The sequence below is a fragment of the Gambusia affinis genome, linkage group LG08 (genome assembly GCF_019740435.1).
Source record: "Gambusia affinis linkage group LG08, SWU_Gaff_1.0, whole genome shotgun sequence".
NCBI classification, from domain to species: domain Eukaryota; kingdom Metazoa; phylum Chordata; class Actinopteri; order Cyprinodontiformes; family Poeciliidae; genus Gambusia; species Gambusia affinis.
The window spans coordinates 9705365-9729885 of record NC_057875.1 but is presented as its reverse complement, the minus strand read 5'-3'; the positions used below and the strand labels follow the sequence as shown (position 1 = coordinate 9729885).

Genomic DNA, 24521 nt, shown 5'->3' with positions numbered 1-24521 from the left:
TAAAACATACACATAAGAGTGGAGTTCCACACAAACACCAAACCAAAAGCACAAATCCACGCTGCTTTATATTGCAATAAATAATAATAATAATAATCTCCTTTGAGAGTAAGGCAAAATTCCAATCTAATGGAATCTATACATTTATGTTATGAAATTATACGAAATTGTGTTGTGTATTCCAGTGAAAAGGATTCTCTTGGGTTCGTGGATGGATCAAACCGATCGACCCCAGAAGCAATTCTGCGCGTCACAGCAGCTGAATGAACCGGACTGAAGCAACAGCTGCAGAGACTGCAGTGGAAACGCGCTCTGTGAGATCACTGTACGAGCGCTCACCGGCTCCTGTGCATCCAGGTAAGACACATACTTGGTCTCGGAAAATACCATCAGGCAGCCCTGCATGATTTATTTCCATTTTGCCTGTTTATATTAACCTAAAATTAGTAGCACGAGATATTAAACGAGCTACATTATAAGTTCAGTTATTATCCCAGTTGTTATTGTGTAAATACACAACACAGCTATGTTGTGTATATACAAATGCACAACATAGCTGTGTTGTGTATTTGTAAAGCCTTTTATACTCACTTCAGTGATGCATTTTTTATACAGATGTCAGATTGACTTTGCACGTCATTAACAGCATTCTGCAGCCAATTCCTAATTGCCTTCTGCAATGGTGAACCTACAGATATTTTCTTTCTCCTGTGGCACATGTCGCGTCAAGGGGAAAAGCAGAACAATTAACATGAGTCTTTTTCTCGCTTTTCTCAGTTTGAGGCTCACTTGAAGATGTTGGGCAAAGATAAAGTCTAGGTGTCTTTTTCATCTGTCCCGTCAGTCAAACCCCGGGGGTTCATTATGTTCCACCAGCTGAAGGATCAGACTGTGAACGGCAGCTGTCGGGGAACCACCTTGGACTGCAATAAGAGCGCTGATGGAAACGCGCTCCAACTCCCCACTTTTTCAACCGCAGCCAAAGTCCGAGTGATCATCACTTTCACTCTGTGCGCTGTGTCTGCCGTGTGCAACCTGCTTGTGCTGTGGGCAGCCGGCAAAGGGGGAAAACGCAAGTCTCACGTCAGGATCCTTATAATGAACCTGACGGTGGCGGACCTGCTGGTGACTTTCATCGTGATGCCCGTGGACGCGGTGTGGAACATCACGGTTCAGTGGCAGGCGGGGGACGCCGCCTGCAGGCTGCTTATGTTCATGAAGCTTGTGGCAATGTACTCCTGCGCCTTTGTGACCGTGGTGATCAGCCTGGACAGGCAGTCTGCCATCCTCAATCCTCTGGGCATCAGCGAGGCCAAAAGGAAAAGCAAAATTATGTTGACCGTGGCCTGGACCATGAGTTTTATCCTCTCACTCCCGCAGGTAAGAGGGAATGCATCTCAGCCTAACATCAGGGGACAGATTTACATCAAACTTTTATTATTCTACACCACTGCAAAACACAGTTGTATAAAATATACAAGTGCATCTCAGTCAGTGAGAATGTCATTGAAAAGTTAATTAAATTCAGTAATTCCTTTAAAAAAAAAGCCCGAATAATAATAGTAAGTAAACATTTTTAAATACAGAAATGTTGTGGCCTTGTGTTGGCATAGCTACGGAAGAACAGCTGACTTGACTGCTGACTAGTTATCCTTTTATGACTCACAAGTAGGTCATAAAAGGTCATTGCTAAAGATGCAGGCTGTTCGTCATGGTGCTGTGGCCAAGCGTATTAATGGAAAATTAAACTGAAAGAAAAACTGACAGAAGTAAACACAGGATTCACTTAGTACTTTGTTGAGTTTCTTTTTGCTTTACTAGCTGCATCTGAGACGTGCAACCTTCTGGCATGGTGGAAATGCTGAGATGTTACAGACACACAGATTACTTGAAGAACTGATTTCAGCTGCAGGTCATGCCTTATGAATCCTCCTCAAGCTCATAAATGTGCTTTGTTTCACAATCCAGTCAAAGTTGTATCTATCCCTCTTTCTTGTGCAACTATTTGTACCATACTTTTTCCTTCCACTCAACTTTCTATTTTATGGTATATGTTTGCATGCTACACTCTGAGTAGTCTCCTTCTTCGGGTTACACTTTGTGGAAAGAGTTTCAGTGATCACATACTGGATAAATGTCAAAAAATATTTTTTTTACTGGTCTTACATACTATTATCATTTTCTAGCATATATTATACTAAATTGTAAATTGGCTTAAATTTTGTTGTTTCATTACCAAAACCGAAATACGTTCTGGAAATACATATTTACATAACTACTGCATATAATACACATATATAACCATTTTAATAGAATGATTAAAGTAAAATTTTATTGATACAGCTGGTTGAGATGCCCTTGTGATAAAAACATCTTTAAAAGTATCTCCTCTAAAGACACACAACCTCTTCTGTTCAAGTCACAAAAACAAGCTTTAAAGAAGGTTGAAGGTTCTGAAAATATACCAATTACAGAGTGATTAAATTAGTCTGAGATGCTGAGCATAAATGAGGCAGCTCTTCATTTAAATTAAATCAGATCTTTCATCAGGTGCAGCACGTCCATGCCTCAGCTCTGCAGAATCTCTGCAGGTTCCCAAACATCAGGGAAGAAGTCGCTAATCAAATCTCAAAACACTCCTAGAGCTTGACAGCTAAACAAAATCTCTGCCAATACCTGTAAATTAGCAGTGTTTCATATGGTGCAGTAGGTCTAAAACAGACAGGAATAAGTCAGACCTCTTATTCAAATCTAATTATTTAAACCAACTGAACAATAAGCTGCTAAAAGGAGATGGAAACAAATTTTAAATGCACATGTTCATTTCTAGCTTGAACAAAAAAGGAATATTAGCCTTTCGCATAAATGCTAGGTCCAAGAATCTTTATTTTGTTTAAGATTATGTTTAGACTTATGTTCTTCTCATCTAGATCTTTTGCTTTGCTTACAGATAATCACTTTTTGTTTTAAGTGAACTTTATGGAGCCAATTTCAATATCAATTCCAGGTTTTCATGATTTGTGTGATTATTTTAGTGTCTGTTTACACTGTTGTGTTGTTTCAACATTTTTTATCTTAGCTAGGGATGAATGATATGCTGGTTCTAACATGGGTATTGGTTGATATTATTCATTTTTAACATATTGATATTCGTCCAATAAACAAAACTAGGCAGATATTGGCAACCAATATTCAGTTTCATCTTCTTGCCATTTGTTTCTGCAGGGGAGGAGTTTTGGTCATGTAGTATTTATTAGGTCATGTGACAGTGATAGTCATGCAGCGCATGGGAAGTTAACTGAAGCGGAGAGGCTGTGGTCAAATCAGTGGTTTGGTTGTTGAAAGGGTAGTCAAATATATAATAATGTATGTAATATTGGCAAATAAGAGTTAGCAATGACAGCTATTTCTATGTTGGTCCTTCTCTGATCTTAGTTAAAGTAGTCTCTTGACACTGCATTCTTGTTTAACAGCAAAAACAAACTAAACTAAACTGTCAGTGGAAGTCAAAAAGATTTGTTTCCTTAAATCTTAGATGGATTGATGAGATTTTTGGTCAATTTTTTTTTATCATCACTCATTCAGATTTGTCTTTACAAAGTGCAAATCAAAACTCAATGTTTTCTTTTTTTCTGATTTCTGAGAAGATGCACATTTTATTTTTTTACAATGAAATATTTTGAATGAATTTATTTTATTATTTTTATACATTGGAAATTTTATGTTTTGGTAGCCCAGTTTGAAAGATAACTTTGAACCTTTAATGTTTTACTAAATTGTATCAGACTTCTCTCTTTTTTAAGCCAATTTGTTCTCCCTGCTGCCGGTAATGTTTTGTCAAAGCTAGGAGCTACTTAGCTCTGGGCATTTAATGCCCTAAACTAAAAACTTTGGAGAATACTTCTAATGTAGAGATAATTAAATCTTTAATAATTTTGCACCAACAATGTAGCTGTAGACTTTTCTCAGATTTTAACTTGTGTTGTTTATTTGTGGCTGAGACATACAAACAAGAAGCACATAAGATATCTGTTGCAGTGCAGGTCATCATGTGGCACAGAGAGAACATAAGAAACGTTTGTTATCTGCCCATATTGACTTAAGTCCCACCAGAAAACATACATTTCTGCCCTGTTATGTATATGTTTCATGGATTTAGAAACAAAAATATAGTTTTATTTCAAAATGCTAAATCACTCAACAAAATACTTCCTGATGCTCTAAGCTCTTTTTTGCATTTTCATATCAGTATCTAAGTTGGTCCCTAGCAACTGGGTTGTATAACATAAGTAAAAACTAACTAATTTATGTTAGTTAGTTTGCACATAAAAATAATGCAACTATGTAGTGGGAAATGATGTTCTCCAAACGACTTTAATAATAACATTTTCCATTGAAAAAGAGTTATTTTGGAGTTTGTGCTGCACAATGACATGAGGGTTCACTCAAATAACAAGCCTACAAAGCAAAACAAGATTATAGATGGAACAACATTCCACCAAAACAAGAGCCCTGAATAAGATGGAGAAAGCAGCTGGCTTACTGACTCATCACTGCTGAGAAACACCTAAAGGTTACAGTCCACCTGTATCCACAGTGCATATCAAAATGCTGCTGTGCAACATTCTCACGGTCTAATAGTATACATCACTGACTGGTGAGAAATTTTAAATTCACGAGTGGCTTTGATTTTGACTGGTTTGTTTTATGCAGTTTCTCTTAATCAAATCTAGTAAGTTTAAAAAGTTTAATTGCATTAATCTAGTACTTACTCAGGTGTCAAATAATATTTTCTTGTCTTCTCCAAAACAGAAAGTTTCTATAATGCCAACTTTTTGCATTTGTCACGTTTGTTTCAGCGTTTCTTGCAAAATGTAACAATTTAGGAAGTATATATACCATATACCAAGTTTATATATATATATATATATATATATATATATATATATATATATATATATATATATATATATATATATATATATATATATATATATATATCAATCATAGGGAACATTTATGTATAGCATATTCCTTTTGCTGCAAGTTTTGGCCTTCTTACACCTCTTCAATGTTTTTGTGTATTTTTCTGTGGTCTGTGTTACTAAAATTAATTAGTATTATTTTTTATTTTGTTATACTTTCAAGATGTATAATATCTCCCCCTGTGAATCAAATTACTTTGAAACTGGTCCAGTTTGGGTCCCCTTCCAATATTGCATTCAAAAAACATCAATGCCATTTAGACACTTGAAACCTTAAGGGAAAATTGACAGTTCAGTTATTCTTTAAATGTGACTAAACCTTAGTCTGTATGTTCTTTCTATTCTGGAAAAGAAACACAGGTCTGCTCCTAAATGGGCTTCAGTGAGCAATGTCTTTCTGACCTGAGGCTGTTTGCCCCTTTAAACTGAGTTGTAATGAATGCATTTAGGGGAAATCTTGCTGAAATTATTGTACATTAATGCAATTTTGTGATTTATGTAAAGCCTGAAAAAAAGCTTTCCATTTTCAATGAGCAGAGCAGTCAACCTTCTGAAAGGTGAGTGGAAATCTTGACTCAAGAAATAAAGAATAAAACTGTGACATTGCTAGGTTCACAAAGAAAACTAGTTTAGTGTATAAAAGAAGATAAAATCTATCTTCTCTTACTGATACATCATGGGTTAAGTCATTTCCAGTCAGATACTTTTGTTTCTCATTTTCCGTTACCTTGAGCACCTACAAAACCTGCATCAAATATTCTGATAAAACTTCTTCTCATTTCTGAGAGGCAGCCAAGTGTTTAAATTCAGCTCATGTTTCCACCCCACAGCTTGCACTTTCTCTAACGGCCACTGTGATACATGCCCTCAATTTGAGTGATTTCATGTCACTTCATTAAAAATGGCCTAAAACTGATTAGAAATGGAAAAAGTGGTAGAAGGTGGAAAAACAAGATTGAATGTGATATTTAGATTTAAGGATTAAAAATTAAAACTTTATCTCTGGTCGAAAGCTAAAGTTTTTTGCTTTGTTTAATACCAATTTTGCTTCGTAGTTAAAATGCAGGGCTTTTGGATATATTTGTGGTCTCCCATTTTGGGTTTAGTACTGAGTTGGATACAAATTAAATGTGTTGCAAAAAGTTACTGAAAGACATAGGACATAGTCAAGTCAAGGACAAAATAGATCAAGGACAAAACACAAAAGTAAAATTAAGTAGTACACAGAGCGAAGGCATACAGAAAAAAAATGAAGTCTGATTTTGTTTTGGTTAATGAGGCTAGAGAAAGTCTGAACACAGAATGCTGATTCTGTGTTTGAATCTATGGACACAACTTACCATGAAGATACTCTTCCAGGCAAAGAGACACCAAGAGGAAGATGAGTCAATTAGAGGTGGACTGTGAACCCCAAACAGCATTAGCTTCTATTCATGGATCCATCGCCCTTTTGTAAGCCCACATGCAATGCCACAAATATGTAAAAAACATAATCTTGTAGAATGTTGTTCCCTTACATGTATTCACTACTGGAATAAAAATAGTGATGCTTTGTTTAGCATAAATGTTGCCTCATACCTTTTGATTTTAGTTGGCCTTGAGTTCTGTGTGTTGTTTACAGCAGTGTCCTTCTCAACCAGGCTGCTGGATATTTTTTTTTGGGTCTTTTTTCTTGACAGAAACTTGTCCATTTCATGTTTTGCTTGAGGAGCAAAGCAGCTTCATAGATTTGACAATCAACCAATTAGAAAGATGAGCATGGCTACCTTTATTTATATTTTATTATAATTACTGTATTAAAAAAAAATCTAAAATTAAAAATGTGTGATTACAAAATTTATTAGAATTAACTTTTTTACCCCTTCCAATTTCATGAGTTTCACAACAATCAATTTTATGATTGAAGGCTCCTGCTGGCCCCCCACCGAGCCTCGGCCACCACTCTGAAAAACACTGCTCTACACCTATGCACATCAGAACAAATCACAAACCACAGTGACATTAAAATCAGGTTAATAGAGCTGTTGTCTTTTTTTATTTTATTTCTACAGATGTTTATTTTCCACAACGTGACCATAACAGTGCCTGAGAACTTCACCCAGTGCACCACCCATGGTAGTTTTATCCAACGCTGGCAGGAGACTCTCTATAACATGTTCACATTCACGTGCCTCTTCCTCCTGCCCTTGGTCATCATGATTTTCTGCTACACGCGAATCCTGGTGGAGATATCCAGCCGCATGGCTCAGAATAACAGTAAGTCACAAGTCTCCCTTCTGCAGGTCAAAATGATTTTCTAGAACAGAGATGATACTTTTCTATTTTCAGCTCTGTCCAGAGACATCCATCTTCGGCGTTCTCACAGTAACATCCCAAAAGCTCGGATGAGAACTCTGAAGATGAGCATTGTCATTGTGACTTCATTCATCATCTGCTGGACGCCGTACTACATGCTTGGCTTGTGGTATTGGTTGTTTCCTGAAAAAATGGAGGAGACAGTCTCTCATTCACTCACTCACATGCTGTTCATATTTGGCCTCTTCAATGCATGTTTGGACCCCATCACCTACGGCCTGTTTACAATTCACTTTCGTCAAGGTCTGAGGAGACGTCATCAGAATTCGACCACCCACACCGAGTTAGAAAACAACACCTGTCTGGTACAAATGTCTGGCTTATTGTCTCGCAGGCAGATCACCTCTGATGGTTCCGGTAAACAAACAGGGGAGGAAAGTGACAGCAGCAACTTAAAAAATGCCTCCTGTCCTGTCATTTCAGTGAGTGAGGTTTAATGGCTGAAAGCTTTTCAGGGAAAAACAGGTGTACTTATTAATGTTGCCTACTTCATTAATTTTGTTGTGTAAAGTTTCATATGTTGAAGTTAAAAATGTTGGAAATATTTCATTTCAATTACACCAATGAAAAGATTTAGAAAAGTAAATGCAAAATCTTAACATGCTACTGTTTTTGTAAAGATTGAAGGAGACCATCCATAGAATAGGTTTTATGCTGACAATGGCTCTTAAAGAACATAAAAGAGTAAAAAAAAACCACTGTCACTGTGATGACTGCTGACGATATGATATGATTGTTGACTCTTATTCTTTAAGCAACTATGTATAAAAAATTAAATTCTGAGCAGCTTACTCGTTGAATCCAACCTCACAGCTGATGTGGATGTGCTTGCTGTTTTGTCTTTTTGTTTAGAACGTCTGGTCTTGTTTTCTATGGCAAGACATAAAGTTGACGAAATGGAAATGATTCTTAGAGTGATTAAAAGCGACGCATTTTATTTTTTTACTTTATGTATATATTGACATTTAATTTATTCAAAAACACTTTAATATGCTCACAATGTTGTTGTTTACGATTGAGCAGGACTCCTGTTTATATGAAGTTTTGATCTACATCAGTCAAAGGTCATCTGGATGACAGTAATGTAAACAAGTTCTTCAGTGTCTACCCTACAGATGTAGGAATTTTTGGACCTGCTAAAATCCTTTCATAGACTTCTGCGCCAGTAAAATATAATATTAGCTTTTTTTCTTATTTGTATGTATTGTGTTCCATATGTACTCAAATATTTTGCATGGTACTTGAAAACTTATTGATTATTAGATTATTATTAGTGTTGTTAGCTCATTATGTGGTGGATAAATGTCAGTTTTTAGTCAAATCAGGGCAAAGCCCTTGATTTTGTGATGTTAATTGGATTTTATAACTGGTACTTGTAATGCGAAAAAAATGCACATATTTGCTTGCTGTTGTCATTTATTCTGTAAGTACGATTGTGTATTTAATGTATTGTCAGTATCTCACTATTTTTATAATAATAATAAAAAATATCTGCCTCAAAATCAATTGTACCTCAATAATCTAAATTCCATCCTAAACACATTTAGATTTAAGGTCAGACTGACAATTTCTCTTCATGTAACAGAACAGTCTCATCAAGTAGCACAGTAGCCTCTTGCTTTATGTAGATTTTAGGAAAAAATGTGTCAGTCTTAAGGAATATAAGCTTTCAGCTTAACGCAGAATAGAAGAAAATGAGCATCTCAGTCAAGGTGTATTTTTGAATGACGACAAATGGGTTAACTTTTCTAAATTTAGAAGTGACAACAGTTTAGCATATACTTTTGACAGAGGAGTAGTTTGACTTTTTCTACAAGTAGTTGTCATCTGGTTAATTTACAAACAGATAATGTCACTGTTTTGTGGAAAACATCTTGCTTGGTGCCATCACTCTTAGTTGGACGCCCAACTAAGATCAATGACTACAGATCGGTGACTCGCGCATCACACATCGTGAAGATTCTCCACATTTTGCAACCACAGGTGAAGCATGTGGTTGATCCCCTGCAGTACATAGTAATTAAGCCTGGACTGGATGATGTGATCCTACATGCTCCATCGAGTCCAATCAAAGGCAGATTTGTAAGTTTGTGAATTCAGCTCCATCACACAGACTACCTGACAGGGCGGCCACAGTGGGCATGTAGAGGGATCTGATGAAGGCCTTCAGTAACTGGCGCACAAAGAATTGCCTCCTGGTGAATACCTCCAAAAGGAGATGACCATTGATTTTTGGAGGTCAAAACCATCATCCCAGCCAGTTATTAATGGAGAGGTCATTGAAGAAGTGAACTCCTAAATACCTTGGTGCTGGGTCCAATGATCTAAACAGTACAGGACTCCAAGCCTGTGTAGTTTAATCAGAAATGTTGAAAAAACATTACTCGGTTATTGTTCCTGTGTTTTTTTTATTAGTGTCTCATACATTTATGTAACATTTTCAATTTATTAGCCATTTTAGCACTATTCTTATTTTGTTTGTTTGAACACCTCCTACTAAAAATGGAGCCATGCATCTCAAGATAAATAAAGCTATTTAAAGTGATTCCATTCTATTATGGTCTACCAAAGTATCTGCATTTATGTCACGTAATATGTGAAGTAATATAATTATTCTTCTAGCTTGGTGTTGTGACAAAGTGTGTGCTATTGTCTTCTCTTCAGAGCTCACTGGACATGTGAGAGCTGACAGGATGGCAGGTACATGCTCAGATATTCAGGAGGTAGAGTTCACAAGTGACCCGAAGCACACATGGCATGTTGCATTAAATGACAAGGTCAAGAATGCTAGCAAATACTTCTCACGAGCAACACTTTTCAAAGGGACATGTTTCCCCCTCTGAGAGGGTCCTTGGTTCAGAAACGTAATCTATTGCGATGAGTCATGCTGAAAGATTTATTTTCTGTAAAATAATTTCAAGAGAACTGAAACATAGGAGTGCGTCTTTGGAAAAGTATTGAGGCCAGGTGTCTTAGTTTAATGTGGGTGATAATAATGTATAATTCATTTTTAAAAAGAAAGTGAAGTGGCATTAACATCATATGAAATTCATACACCAGATTTCTGTACACCAGATGGCATGGCCGAAGTAATTTGTGTTACCACACACCCACTCTTCAACACCGGTGAAGGAAACCTGCTGATACATATTCACACTTAAAAGTTTTTGACCAAAACTCCTTTCTTTATGTTGAGTTCATCCAACAGGAAACAAACATTCTCTCAATTCGATGTTGTAGTCTCAAACATACTGCACGCCAAAGAAAACCTTTGAAAATGTGAAGTATTGATCCTATGTTTAAATTGAATTGCAATTAAACATCTCTGGCAAATTGACCATCTGGCACAACTGACTATATTTTATTGGACTTATTTACCAGTACTAGAACTTAAAAAATACTTCAATCTCAGTAAATATTTCTGCAGTCACAACTTTTTTTGTAATCAACCAACATCTGCAGTTTAACCCAGTTGTGTGAGTTAAAGTTACTCACTCGTATTTGTAGTACACCAATCAAACCAAACTGGCAGGGAAATGAAGCTAATAATTAAGTGAAATGCGTATAATAGTCAAAGTGCAAATGGATATCTCTCAGAAAAGGAAAGATTAGTATATATTACGTCATGTCATCATGATGGAGCCAATGGTGCTATAATGGCTCAAGAAGCTGAATGGAGTAAAGATGCTAAGAATAAGAACTTGCCACCTGACAGAACTCAAGGACAGAAGAAAATGTTTGTGTTAAATGTTTGTAAAAAAAAGACTTGATCACAAGGAATTGTTAGAGACAGATATTGCAGGTGCAGCCACTGCTGATATACAACATTTAGACAGATGCATGTGAAATGTTAGAATGGCCAGCAGTGTGATGGATATACTGTCAAGTTAATACACAAGTAACACTTTCAAATGCTGTCGAGATAACAAATGTCCTCTTATCTGATGCGAAAAAAAGCGACGGCCAGTATATATAAAGGTTGGAATGAAGAGCTTTTCTTCTTGACAGGAAAAAAAGGAACTGAATCCAGAGGCTAGAAATTCATTAAACCTTTTGTGTTCACTTTTTTCTTCTTATTTTGTCCATCGTGAATCATCTCTCTGCTTTTAGGAGGTCACCGTGGATACTTGAGCCTCCTTTGTTTCCCTAATGTTTATAAATGTATGAGACTGGGATAAATGTCAAACTCTCACCTATTTTTTTTTTACAGATAAGAACAAGGAACTTTTCAATTATTTGTTCATCTTGTCAAAAGGTCCTTTGTTGTGATGAAGGTTAGCATATAAAGTTGGTATAGTCCATTTTGTTCAAAGGTTTTTTTGAAAGGACTCACGGATTGCTCAAGAGGACAAAGTGTTATTAAGTATATTAAGAAAATTTGCTTAACATTATTTATTACATTAATCACCAAGTTGACTTTACTGTGCACTTTACTGTAGCCTTGACATCTCTGTGCAACTCTATGCAGCTTGAATGACTTTGCGCACAGGAATTTTAAGATGAAAGTTGGTATGCTCCAGAAATTTGTTGTATGTTTGTGCAAGCTTCTCATCTCTGTTTTATTTTCCCACCATGTCTTTTAAAGGCTGATTACCAATTAATAGTGTGAAACAATTGGGTATATATATATAAATAACTGGTTTAATTTGTTGCATTTTCTTTTCAGTGAAAATAAAAAGTAGCTTTTCTTTATCAACTATATCAATGTGCATCCGAGTCATCCAGAAAAGTTCTACCTCGGTGAAGGCTATGTGTTCTTAATAGGCAATCAGATCCTCACTGCAGATATTTATTTATGCAAAATATACTGCTGACAGTGTGAAGCATACAAATTAAACTGTTGTCTCACGAGTATGATTTGGCATATTAGTTTCATGACCTGTAAAGTTTTTGGCTTCCATGAAGGAATCTACTTGTCTTTATAATCAGGAAAGGAAGGATATTAGGATTTGACCTAGATTGCATAAGATTTTGATCTCTTATTATAATGTAATTTTTACAGGTAAATTGGATATGTGGTCGGCCAAAGAGTTATCATTTTTGGGGGATTGGAGGTGAAAATGAGAACACCATCCAGCGAACATGCTGTATTTGTTTGAGATAAACACAAGGGATTAATCATTTCAACATTAACACATGTAGTAATTTTTAAAAATGCTAAAAGAAAATTAATTCAGAGGACTGATTTAACCTGAATATTATATGTTCACCAGAATACCAACCAGTAAAAAGGATGTTTCACTTTTTTTCTTTTATACATTTGGGTCTTTATAATAACAAATCTGCCCTGTTTGTAATTTTATTCTCGTTATCACCCTCTTCACTTTGTTTTCAACAAGTTTGGTTGAAAGAGGGGAAATCACAGGTCTCTGTCCTTATTCTTTAAAACATTAATATTATTATATTTATTCTCTTTTTTTAACCAACAATTAATAGGACTGAGATTTGAACAGCCACATTCTGAAGGATGTTTCAGTTTGCATTGATACAATATAAATACAGCTTAATATTTAGTGGGATATTGATTTTTCTTTTCCTAGTCGAGATTATTAATACACATCTGGTCTCTTTGTCTGCTTCAATGTCCCTGTTGAAGTGAAACTAGCTGAAGGTGCTCTTCTTTCATTCTTTTGTGTTGATTTGATCAATTTTCAAGAATTTTCAAGAATTTCTATAGTTAGTGATGTTCAGTGTTTGGTTGGATGACAAATGAACAATTTTGTGAGGAGCCATTAGTTGAAGGTCTCTATTAGATAAGGTAAATAAACATGTTATGAGCAATCATACATTAATAAAAATACTGAACACAAAGCCTGCAAACATTAACACAATAGCTTTATTTCTTATTAACTCAAACACAAACACATAATCTTTGCACAACGCAATAAAAAAATTGGATTTGACAGAAACCAAGCATTAATTCTTTGTTTCTGTAACTTGTATAAACAGACTTTGGACTGGCCATCTGCCACATGGATTTCTGAGCTCCTGCATATCTGCTCTACCTTCAGGCCTAACAGACTTTGTAACAGACCTTTTTCTGTTGTTGAGGCTGAAACTGCTGGGAGATTCGATGTTTGAAGTTCTGGTCAACAGCCTCCCACACTGACAGCCCTACTGACTGACAGCTAGTTAGTTCCTGGCTCTTCAGTCAGCAGAACCATAAATAAAATGCTTTGTATGTGTGTGTGTGTGTGTGTGTGTGTGGGCGTGAGCGTGCATGCGTGCGTGTGTGTGTGTGTGTGTTTTTTTGCTGTTATTTTAGTATATAATATATAGACTATGTACAGATTAGTTGCAATCATAAGACTTTTAAAGGTGGTTTAACATCTTGTTACATGAAATTTTGCTATGAAAACCAAACAACACATCCTGGTGGTTCAGTTGATGTGACTGATATTTTCCACTTGTCAAAACATGCCTGCCAAACAGGATATGAGCAAGTACCACTGGAGTAGAGCTTAATGCACTTGAGTTTTTCATGTTTCATGGGAATTAGTGAGGTAATGTGTAAAACACCTGTTGGAACATGAATAAATTGTGGGTGTTATTCAGTTGTGTGTGTTTCTTTTAAGCAAGGATTTTGCTATAGGGTGTTTGTTGTCCTCACATATTAACACAACCGGACTGGGCAGAAAAAGTTGTCTGGGAGTCCACCTTCAACTGCTTGAAATTTTAAGGAGAAATAGATAATATTTATTATTAGGTTGCCAATATAATTTACAGCAACAGTATTTATTTATAGGCTTTGTATTCATACACACCTTGTAAGATAATATATAATGTAAAATCTAACTATAAAATTAAAATCTGAGTTTTGGTCTCTCTGGCTGTCTAATGCTTCATCCGGTGGTCATAAGCCACAGTCTATGTGAGGAATATTGTCAATATATAATGGTCTGTGGAGATAACATAGGTGTATAGGTGTGTATGTGTTTATGGTAGGTATGGTAGGTTTGTTAATTTGTGGATGTTATTAAAGACTGCTTGTTTAGATGATTATGAGCTGCGGCTGAGTCCTGAGGAACAGGTTAGGTTTTTCTGCCTGTTTGTGAGCCTGTTCAATATTAGTGAATAAACACCCGGTTGGTCGGCACCTTATCTTTGCTTCAAGGCTCTGGCTTAATCCAGCCTCTAAAGGACATTCTGACATTCTGAGGGTGGCTGTAAAATCAAACTCTTTAATTTGAATCTTTAATTGACCATTTTCCCGTATCGACTAACTTGCTCAGAGAAATGACAAATTTAACATTGTAAGGCTTTCATTGTGTGGAGGGCTAGACTGACATTTCAGTCAGTGACTGGCTGGGTAACAAGGTTGGCATGTAAAGCTGTGTCAATTTAGCATAGATCAGTAATATCCAAACTGCTGATTGAAATACTTCTACACTGAGTGTAGTTGTATTTTCTTCTTCCACAAAAAATAAGAAAATATTAAATGGTAGAAGTCCACACTAGTCAAACTCTGTTCTAAATAAGAACTCTTCAGCGTCTTTAATTTTTGCCTATTGTTCACCCTAAGGAGTTTGTTATGAATCTGTTTTTCACAGCTGAAAATTTTTATTTATTTATTTTTATTCTGACAGCAGATGATTAAAGACATGTCCCCCTTCTCTGTATATAGAAGATCTGTGAGAGATTTAAATAAATTGAATGGATATATGTTTCAGGACAGAGTGATGGAATGTTTGACATGAAGATTTGAAATTAATTAAATAGGCTTTCTATGTTATTACACAACAAATGAATAAATATACCAGTTGTGAAAAAACAAGCAAATTATCTTCCAGGTAATCCAAACAAATGAGTGTATTTTACAAGTTTATGGCTACATCTCTTTTAAAGTCAACATGTGCACAGCAACACAAAGAGGCCTTTCCATATTCTTCTTTAATGTGAGTGCTCTTTGTCACATACACCAGATTTTACTTAAGAGAAACCTAAAGACACTTTTCTAAGGCTTAATGGCTTGTAATCCTACAATTATCCATGTGTACTTGCAAATATAACAGCATCCACACTCACATTCACCCTCCTTCTCTTTGATTGACAGTGGCTGAATTCGACCAGGTGAATTTGCAAAATAAAGCAGTAAGACATTTCAGTACCAGTTGACTCAGTGGCTATGTTTATGAGAAGATTTCCAATCCCTCTTTCAGATGATGATCTTATTGGTCAGTCAAGTGACTTCCTTCCCATCATTCCTGACGGAGACATTTTCATCCACTTCTCCATCTGGTTACAAAGTGACAGGAAGACTATTAGGTGGAGATGGGTAAACAATTGTAGAATGATGATAAGTAATTGCATTGATTTTATTTCATTTTTTCAATTATAATGATTTTACAGAAGTGTAATGATAGGGAACTCGTAAAGTAATTTAAGCCTGTGTTCAAGCTTCAGCTGTCAAATAGATGCCTTCAAATTTCACACTAGATTTAGCACATTAACTTCAAGCTTCCCGGATCATATGCATAGCTACAATATCTGACAAAAGATTTTTGTTTATTTAGCCTGTGTACTTATTGTCACGCTTTGATATTTGGCTAAAGAACACGTTTCTTGAAATAATAATGTTTGCTCACAGGAATCTTTGCCAACATGAGTTGCTCTGCTTTTCGTCACTCTTTTCAAACACTCCAGTTAGCATAGAAATATATTGGACATACATTTTTCACAAATTTGCTAAATGCAATTGCTAAATGTGTGCAAATCTGAATTAGCACATGCACCTGATTCTGAAATGAGAGAAAAAAAAAATAATGTTCCTCTGTACTATTGAACGTACAACGATCGGGTAAAGGATGTCACAGAAAGTAGAACTCATCCTCTCCTCCAATGATCTCTGCATTTTATTTTAGTCAAAATGTTTTTTTTCATCAAATGAATGATCTAAACACAAGTATGACTTGAAGAAAAAAACTGTTGCAAAATGCAGGAATCTGATCAATTTGTATTCAAGGCAATCCACTTTGTTAATCCTGTGAGGAAACAAAACAGGTGGCAGAAACAAATAAATTTACAAACACAGAAAAGATTGAAGGCTTTCCCTCACAGTCTTTTTTTTATTGTCCTTTCAGAAACATTGATGTTTTCTGTTCAAACAGAGACCTGTAGGAATTGCAATTTATGCAATGTAACATTTAGGATTTAATAGATATTTCTTACAGTATTACACTTCTCTGACCTTCAAGAGAACTTGCTGACATATTCTCCCCCACAGGGAGATTGATAAAAAAAAAAAAAATCCAGTTGAGAAAATTTTTTGTGGATTTAAAATAGTTTCAAAGTGATCCTGTGCTCTACAAAAAATTAACAATTTCTAAAGACCATTGTATTTGATTACAACACCAGGTTGCCACTTATCCTCTTAATTGTAATAAAAGCATAATAGGTGTACTACATTTTCACATTCTGTTGCATTTTTTAAGTCTTTGCCAGGCACTTATAATACTTTGCAATTAGCTAAGTTCAAGATAATCTAGATTCAGACTTCATGGTGACTTGATTTTTTTCGTTCTGTTATACATACTGTGTAAGTGAAAGTTGCTGCAGCATCATAATACATTTCAAGTTCATACGCTTACTAAGCTTGCTAAGCATCTTTTATTTTGATTTGTTTGAGCCATTCAGATTTGGATCTGCATATGCGGTGAGTATGCCACTCGCCGCATACGTCCTTCTGCATATCCTGAGTGCACTTAAACTGAGGGTCACAAACTGATGGTGAGACATCCTCTTGAGTTTTTGGTAATGGAGAGTAGTTATAGCACATTGTGCTCATCTTGTAACAGCAGAGCAACCCCTGGCCATCCCACTACCAGAGTGATTTTACACGTGATGTTCGTTTTCTGAACTACAGTTAGTTTTATGACCAAAATAATAGGACACACACCTTCAAATATGTCTCATAAGTACGCAGAATATCTCCACGAAGGTCTTAATAAATATGAAGATGTTTTTTTTTCTCCTTATTCTTTCAAATGACAAGCTACTTTTGGTCAGCAGTGGTTTTGGTCAGACTCCTTCTTATTGCTAAATTATGAACACTGACACTGAATACTGAGGTAAGTAAGAAAAAAGCATTAAAGTAAAGGTTTACTGGAAATCTGCCCTCTCTAGTAAATAATTTGAGGATAAATTGTATTCTTTAATTTATGCCCATCGTTCACCCCTGGGCATTCGTTGGGAATGAGTGTTTTGTTGTTTTAGCTGCATACAAGATTGTGTGTGGCAACAGATGATTAAAGGCATTTCCCACTGCTCTGTAAATAAAGGATCAGTGGGAGTTTTAATTAAATAGACAGGACATGTCTCAATATGGAGTGATTGTTGATATGAAGATTTGAAAGTAATTAAATACGTTTTCTAGATTGTTATACAACAAATTAACAAATATGTGAGCTGTAGAAAAACAAGCAAATTATCTGAGACTAGTGAAGCATTGATATTATTCTGGGATTTTTGAGACTACCCAACTTATCCCTATCCTTTGTCGGTACATCCTTACAATATGGTTTATTTTTCAGGGACAACATCATCAACTCAAACCAACAAATTAAAGGAAATGTTCATTTTGATTTCATAAAACAGGAGTAGTACATTTTCATAAAAATTGTGTTGAAATGAAAATGAGACATCTAGCCTTCAGCAAGACCACTTATGTGGTCATCTGCTGAAGGCTAGATGTCTTTTATTTTATTCTAATACCTTATTTGGTTCAGATGCATAAACCCTTCAACTTTAAGGAGTTGTACCCTCCTTTTACTATTGCCATTGCATCACTATCCAAATATTGCAACTTCTAGCTCAGAAAGACCAAACAGTGAAAGATATTTTTTGTGGAAAAAAAAAAAGACTTTGAAACATCCATCCATCCTTCCATTTTCTGTTCACCCTTGTCCCTAATGGGGTCGGGAGGGTTGCTGGTGCCTATCTCCAGCTACGTTCCGGGCGAGAGGCGGGGTTCACCCTGGACAGGTCGCCAGTCTGTCACAGGACTTTGAAACAGTTAACAAATTGACTGGAAACCAGGAGAACTGGGAGTGGCTCAGCTTATTTAACATTGCTTTCTCAGCCACTCCTCTGTGATGGACATGAGACTTAATTAGATTATTGACTAAATATTTTGTCCCTGTCTGTGCTTGTGTCACACTGTAGCCTATGAATAATTTACAAAATGTGCCATTTGTGGATGTTAGTAGTAACTTAGCAATGATTTCTTTCTCTCATACTGTTGACATCAGCTTGATAGTTTTTCTCTCTCCCTTTGTGTTAGCTGATAAGAAACATTGATTTTAAACCCCTTAACTGACACTGGTGTCATGTGTTAATGTGAGAAATGGTCCGTCCCGGAAATCTGTTCGACGTTCATTCCGCTGCAGTAAAGAGTTGTGGTGAAACAACCGTGTTTAGTTCCGCAGGTGTTGTAAATCAGTTGAGCTTTAGCAAAACGAGACACACGGTGAAAGTTTTACATTTCTAAGTATTAGGTCTTTTTAAAGCGGCAACAAATGTGAGGAGCTCGTGCTGACAATATACTACAGTCAAGAAAGGAACTGAACTATACCGGCATCAACAAGAAGCTCGTGACAGCGGGAGCAAGAGGAGAAAAATTCGCAGTTGAGCAGAACAGTCTGTCTTGATGTGTTAATAATCATGGACGCCGTTGTGAAATTCACAAGCCAAAGCCAAGGGAGAGACCGCATATTCAGGTGCGCTTTTTATTTATAAAGTTGGCCAGGCGTATTTCTGAAAACAATAATAATAAATCTGCCAAATTGGTGGTATTGCTTAAGTAATAAATTTGATAACTTTTCATGTGTTGTTTTGGCTTTCAGAGCTACACAGTATGCCTGTGCACTGTCTATATATTTACTGCGAAACAAGCCTGATAGAAAGGACCTGGTGGCCAGACTGAAAAGTTTGGAAAATAATATAAGTGCTGGACGAAAATGTGAGTATAATCGTAAAAAACAATAAAAAATGTATTGATTAAAAAAGTGCTGATTAAAATATTTTAATGCATTTCATTATCATTAGACAACTTTCAACGTTTATTAATTAATTTAATTTAAGAAAAATTCTTGTCTATAGTGTCCCTCTTGCATGTGTCACTCCTTATGACAAACAGTAATTGGTGTTTTGCTCAAGAGTTTTTCATATTTGGAAATGTTAAACTTAAGACATTTTCATAATTATGGGTTATTGAGCATTGTGAAAATTCAAGTGTCCTTCCTTTGTGCTTTCTGGAATTTTAAATACTTAGGGATTTTAAAGCCGGGTAAAACACTAATAAAAAATGCAAGGGGTGAACTGAGATTTTTAAGACTTTAATTTATAATGTCCCAATTTCCTCATGAATGTGTGCAAAAGACAAGAGACAGGTTTGACTTGGAAATGCCTGGAAGCAAGTTCAGGTGATAAAGATACAGCATTTTCTGTTTCTGTTCTTGTGGAGCCTTACTAAGTCCAAAGCTGGGCCTCAGAGGGGTCCACTATTGATGCACCACTTAATTATCGCCTCTGTGTCTTAGCTGCCACCGCAAGTCTCTGCTGCTTTGGCAGCTTGACTTACTAACTCAGAGACACTATTTTCTCATAATTTCTTAGCAAAACATTTTTGATGGAACATTCATTTGGAACAAGGTCCCTAAGAGGTTCTGAAAGTGGGAAAGCTTTGCTTCAAAAGTGCTGTAGAGTAGACGTGTGAAAATACTGCATGAATGTCGACCTTGACCTTTGTGTTACAGAGTTGCTAACATGCTAAACTTATGTAGTTTGTACAGCTGTATGATAACCTGTTGTATGCTTGTGGCCTAATTATAGCAGAATGTTCACTTCATGTTTCTCTTCAACTCATTCCTGCTTTCATTTCTGCCTCCTTTGTCAGTGCTCAGGCTAGGAAATGCAGCCAATTCTATTGTGGCTGCTAAACAAACCATGCAGCTCTCTGACCGAGTGCTGGGCCTGTGCCTCACAGTGGCCAACATCAACCGGGCCCTCTACTTTATCTGTGATAATGTAGTGTGGGCCAGGAATGTGGGCCTCATCCGCAGCATCGACAAGGAACGCTGGAGCATAAATGCCTCTCGCTACTACCTCTTTTCATTAGTGATGAATCTGACCCGAGACCTGTATGTAATTCTCCAGTTGATGCAACAGAAAGGGAGAGATGACCGCCTCAAAAGCAAAATGAACCAGCATCTCAGTGACTGTCCTGAAGTAGCGGAAGCCCTTATTCCTGAGCTGGATGCCTTTATTTTCCTGCTTCTGGAGACTCTGAGATCAGAACCGACTGTTGCCTTGGACACTGTGAAAAACATCTGTGATCTCTTCATTCCTTTAGATAGGCTGGGCATTTACAAGTCAAGTGCAGGAGTTGTTGGATTTTGTGGGCTGATATCTTCCCTGATTGGCATTTTAACCCTCGCACGACCCACTTTGAGTATCAAACCCTGATAAGGAGGGTGGAGTTTGACCAAAGGTTAAAACAATTTTAAATGACACACTAAGCTACCAATAACAGGCAAGATTATATATTTCAATGATAATTGTGTTGAGTGGTTTTGTAGCAGAATCTGGATTTACTTTAAGGCTTCCTGGCAATAATATAATTAGAGATGCATCAATCAACCATTTCATTTGAGATTTTTTTGTTAAACAAAGAAGGTAAATTGAGAAATTGCAGGATAATTATTTAACATATCAAATCATGTCTCTAACCTGTGTGGGATTTTAATATTCTCGTAGGAAGTACAAAGTACCTTCTACTGGTTGATTGCTTACAGATTAACATTTTGTGAATACTCATTTGTGATGCATTTAATGACCAGTAAAAAAGTTCAGGTTTGACAAATAGTCAAGGGACAATTTTCTTTTTCTGGCAGACTAACTGGTGCATCTCTAAATATAATTAACAGCAACCTGCTGGAGGAAATACTTTCTGAACAACCTAAGATCAAAGACTTGACTTTGTTGCCTTCCTGTTTTCTACACTACCAGCAGTTTCACAACTGATAGACTCCCAAGTCAGATGAAACAAAAATTGTTTATATTGCAGGGTTGTTCATCTGCTTTCAAACATGTTTAATATTTGTGGAATTGTTTGAAGATTACTGGTCATCTGGCCTTTTTACTGTTTCATACTTTTGAAATGTATTTGGTTTTTTTGTACATCACCTAACTATGCAAGATGTTTTGTCCAGATTAGGTAACAATTTGTACCCACATTGGTGACTTGTGATTAACAGTTGGTACATAGTGAGAAAATAGGATTCTGTGACTCAAAAAAGTCAGATTAATAGATTATTACTCAGTTATTTGATTTGATCAGAGGTCATAAGCTTTTTTCCCTCAGCGATCAACCACCAGAGATCAGTACTAGAGTTGCAGAAAATTTAAAATTATGTGAACTTTTTAAAATTCAAGGAAAAGGATGACAAGCTAATTTATTTATTTGATCAAGAATGCTTACCTTCTTGGAGAAGCGAACTATTTTCCGAGTGTTTACTAGAATAGTTTGTTTGCCGGTGCGAAAGGGAAGAAGGTTGAGATGAAATAAGTGGCTACCTAATGGGTGTACAAATTGAGTGTTAGTTATTGTTCAGTGCTTATTGTTTTGTGACAAAATGCTGCTAATTTGATATGACTGAAGAGTTAATGGCTTCTCTGTCAAATGAGGGAAAACAATTAGATTTTAATGTGCTACTGAAACAATCTGCTGGACTTCAACTACAAGTACTGTTGATGAAGTTAACTTGAAGAAAAGTGATATGGGATTAAGAGGAAAAAACTTTGCATGGCCATTTTATTTGTTCAAGAAGAGTTTGAGCTGCAAATACTGGGAAACCTGTTGTTTGCAACTAAATGTATTGGAATTGCAACATGCTTGTCATTCAGAAGTAGTTACGCTGCCCTCTTTAAGACAAATGACAACTTGTACAATTGAAGAGCTTTTTATTTTCAGTTTCACTCAGACAACAATACATTTTTTTGTAAAAGATTATTCTCAAGAGATGTTATATTCATCCAGATATTGCAAAAATACAGTATATTCCATTGTCTCTTTCACAATGGTTTAGTTTGGCTGTGCAAAGAACGAATGAGCAATGCACAAAAAAGTCCCTCAAAAATGTAGTCATTAAAAGCAATAAATAAATTTGCTCCAAGCAAATAAAATGCAATAATATATAGTTGACAAAAGGTTTTATTTCACATTTCCACTGGTGTGTTATTGTTTCCAGTACCAGTAATCTATTAAAACACACCTCAATGGAAAAATGTGGAAGCAGTTTGCCAAGCTGGAAGATGAAACTAAACTGAAACTTAGACTGTTGTTAAGCAGACTTGGCTTTGAGTTGATATTCAAATAGGTCTTCAGTCCTATAAGACCAAGTCTGTATTACTGGTAAACTTTGATCTAATTTATTAAATATGCCTGTGACAATAGTTTGTGCATTTAAAGAGGCATCTTTTGAGATTATGCAAAAATAGAACAAAGCACTTTTAAAAAGTGGCAACAGTGTCAAGCTAAAGATTTGTAATTACTGCTGGCAGTTTTTCTTTTCTCCCATAGGACAATAACTGTATGATGATCTACCTGCTCTCTGAGTGAAAAGGCACCTTCAGTAGTTAGCTCCTGCAACAGGTAAATAAGAAAAAGGTACATAGGAATTTTTTTTCACAAATGATACACATGTCCTGGTGATACTGTCACAAGTTATCAGTTTTTTTTCCCCCTCGTGTAATTTCACTTGTACTATGGTAGAGGTACATATTTGTAAGCTTCTGAAACTATGATTTGAGGAGTCTCATTGTTGCTCTAACCATGTTCAAATCTCAACTTTTTAGTAGAACACTGCAAAATCCCAATAAATTTTGGATATGCACTTAAGTTGTGCTTGTGCATTTTTTTATATACTTGTTTATTTAAAAAAAAAATATATATTTAGTATTTGAAGCTGGTTTACACTTTATGGGATTACAGTTGTTTTTCTTCCAGTCGTCAGTGCCAATACTTTTTTTTTTTTTTTGTTATTTCATATGTGCTCAAACAGAATAATTATTGTTACTCGAATCCTTCACACGTATCAGAGTACGGCATTTAAAAATGTCTGTTTGATTGCAGAAAAAAAAAAAAAAGTTTTTTTTGGCCACAACTTTTGGCAATAGAGCTGCTGCACAAAGAAATCATCAGAAGCAAATTACATAGATTCCTGCAAGGTATTCAGTGTTTTTGAATCTCTGACAGAACTGGATGGTAGTAGAAACTCCTGTACAGTCTGTGATTATCGCACAGACATGAAGACAACAAATGATGGGGGGAAAAAATTAAGACATAAGTACATGGCACAGACAGAAATAAAACAGACAACTTCAACACAACAAATAACTAGTAACCAAAATTACAATTGGACTAAAAGCCATTTATAGAAAGGATCTGAGAACACTGATTTTTGCAGGATAAACCAGGAGCATTTGGGAACATGGGCAACTAGGAAAGTTGGAAATGTCTGACATACAGTACATGTCAAGGCAAGTGTTAACTTCATTCATCCATTATAAGTCACTTTTAAGACAATTAGGTTTGAGTACTGCTACTATGATGCAAATGCTTAGAGAAAACTACAAATATTCCAATTTCTACATCAGAACCAGAGCTTTTTCAGGTAAAATTGAAAGCGCAGGTTGTGACCGATCAGATGCACATTGATATTTATCAGAGTGTAAAATCTTGATGTGGATCCCTTTTGCGTTCTCACTAGTCCTTACAACCAACTTAAACCAAGCAATTTGGGCATAAAAACCCCACAAGACCAATCTCTTGCGACTCCTTAAATTACACACTTTAGTCACATTTGTCTGAATAACACCTTAATGTAACGCTCAGAGAAGCTAGTAACGCATTGTTTTTAGCCAAAGCTTCTATTAAACTTAATTCAGAGCCTTAACAGCAGTAAAATTACACAATAAAATGATCATCCATCTACAGTGTGAACAGCATTATTTCTATGGAAGTAAAGCTATGGTCAGAAGACTTGAGAGATGAGTATGTTGATCATTTCATATTAAAAGGCAGTTCATGGCACTGTAGGCTACATTTGTGAAACTGACTTTAAAAGTGCACAGTACTCTGTGAAATCCAGCAAATATACAGTGGAACTATTATTGTGGAACAAA

General features: G+C 36.0%; 2 protein-coding genes across 2 annotated transcripts; both read left to right on the top strand.

Annotated features, from left to right (window-relative positions):
- The first annotated feature begins 211 nt into the window (after nt 1-211).
- gnrhr4 (gonadotropin releasing hormone receptor 4) lies at nt 212-8353 on the top strand. Its single transcript, XM_044124320.1, is given in 5 exon segments — nt 212-274; nt 276-357; nt 845-1380; nt 7037-7241; nt 7314-8353. Coding segments are annotated over 5 exon segments (1350 nt in total). The 3' UTR covers nt 7778-8353.
- A 10122-nt stretch (nt 8354-18475) lies between these two features.
- On the top strand, nt 18476-22347 carry pex11a (peroxisomal biogenesis factor 11 alpha). Its single transcript, XM_044123616.1, has 3 exons — nt 18476-19054; nt 19181-19296; nt 20233-22347. The coding sequence occupies exons 1-3, from the start codon at nt 18999-19001 to the stop codon at nt 20799-20801; spliced, it is 741 nt and encodes a 246-aa protein (XP_043979551.1). The 5' UTR covers nt 18476-18998; the 3' UTR covers nt 20802-22347.
- Nucleotides 22348-24521: the final 2174 nt, after the last annotated feature.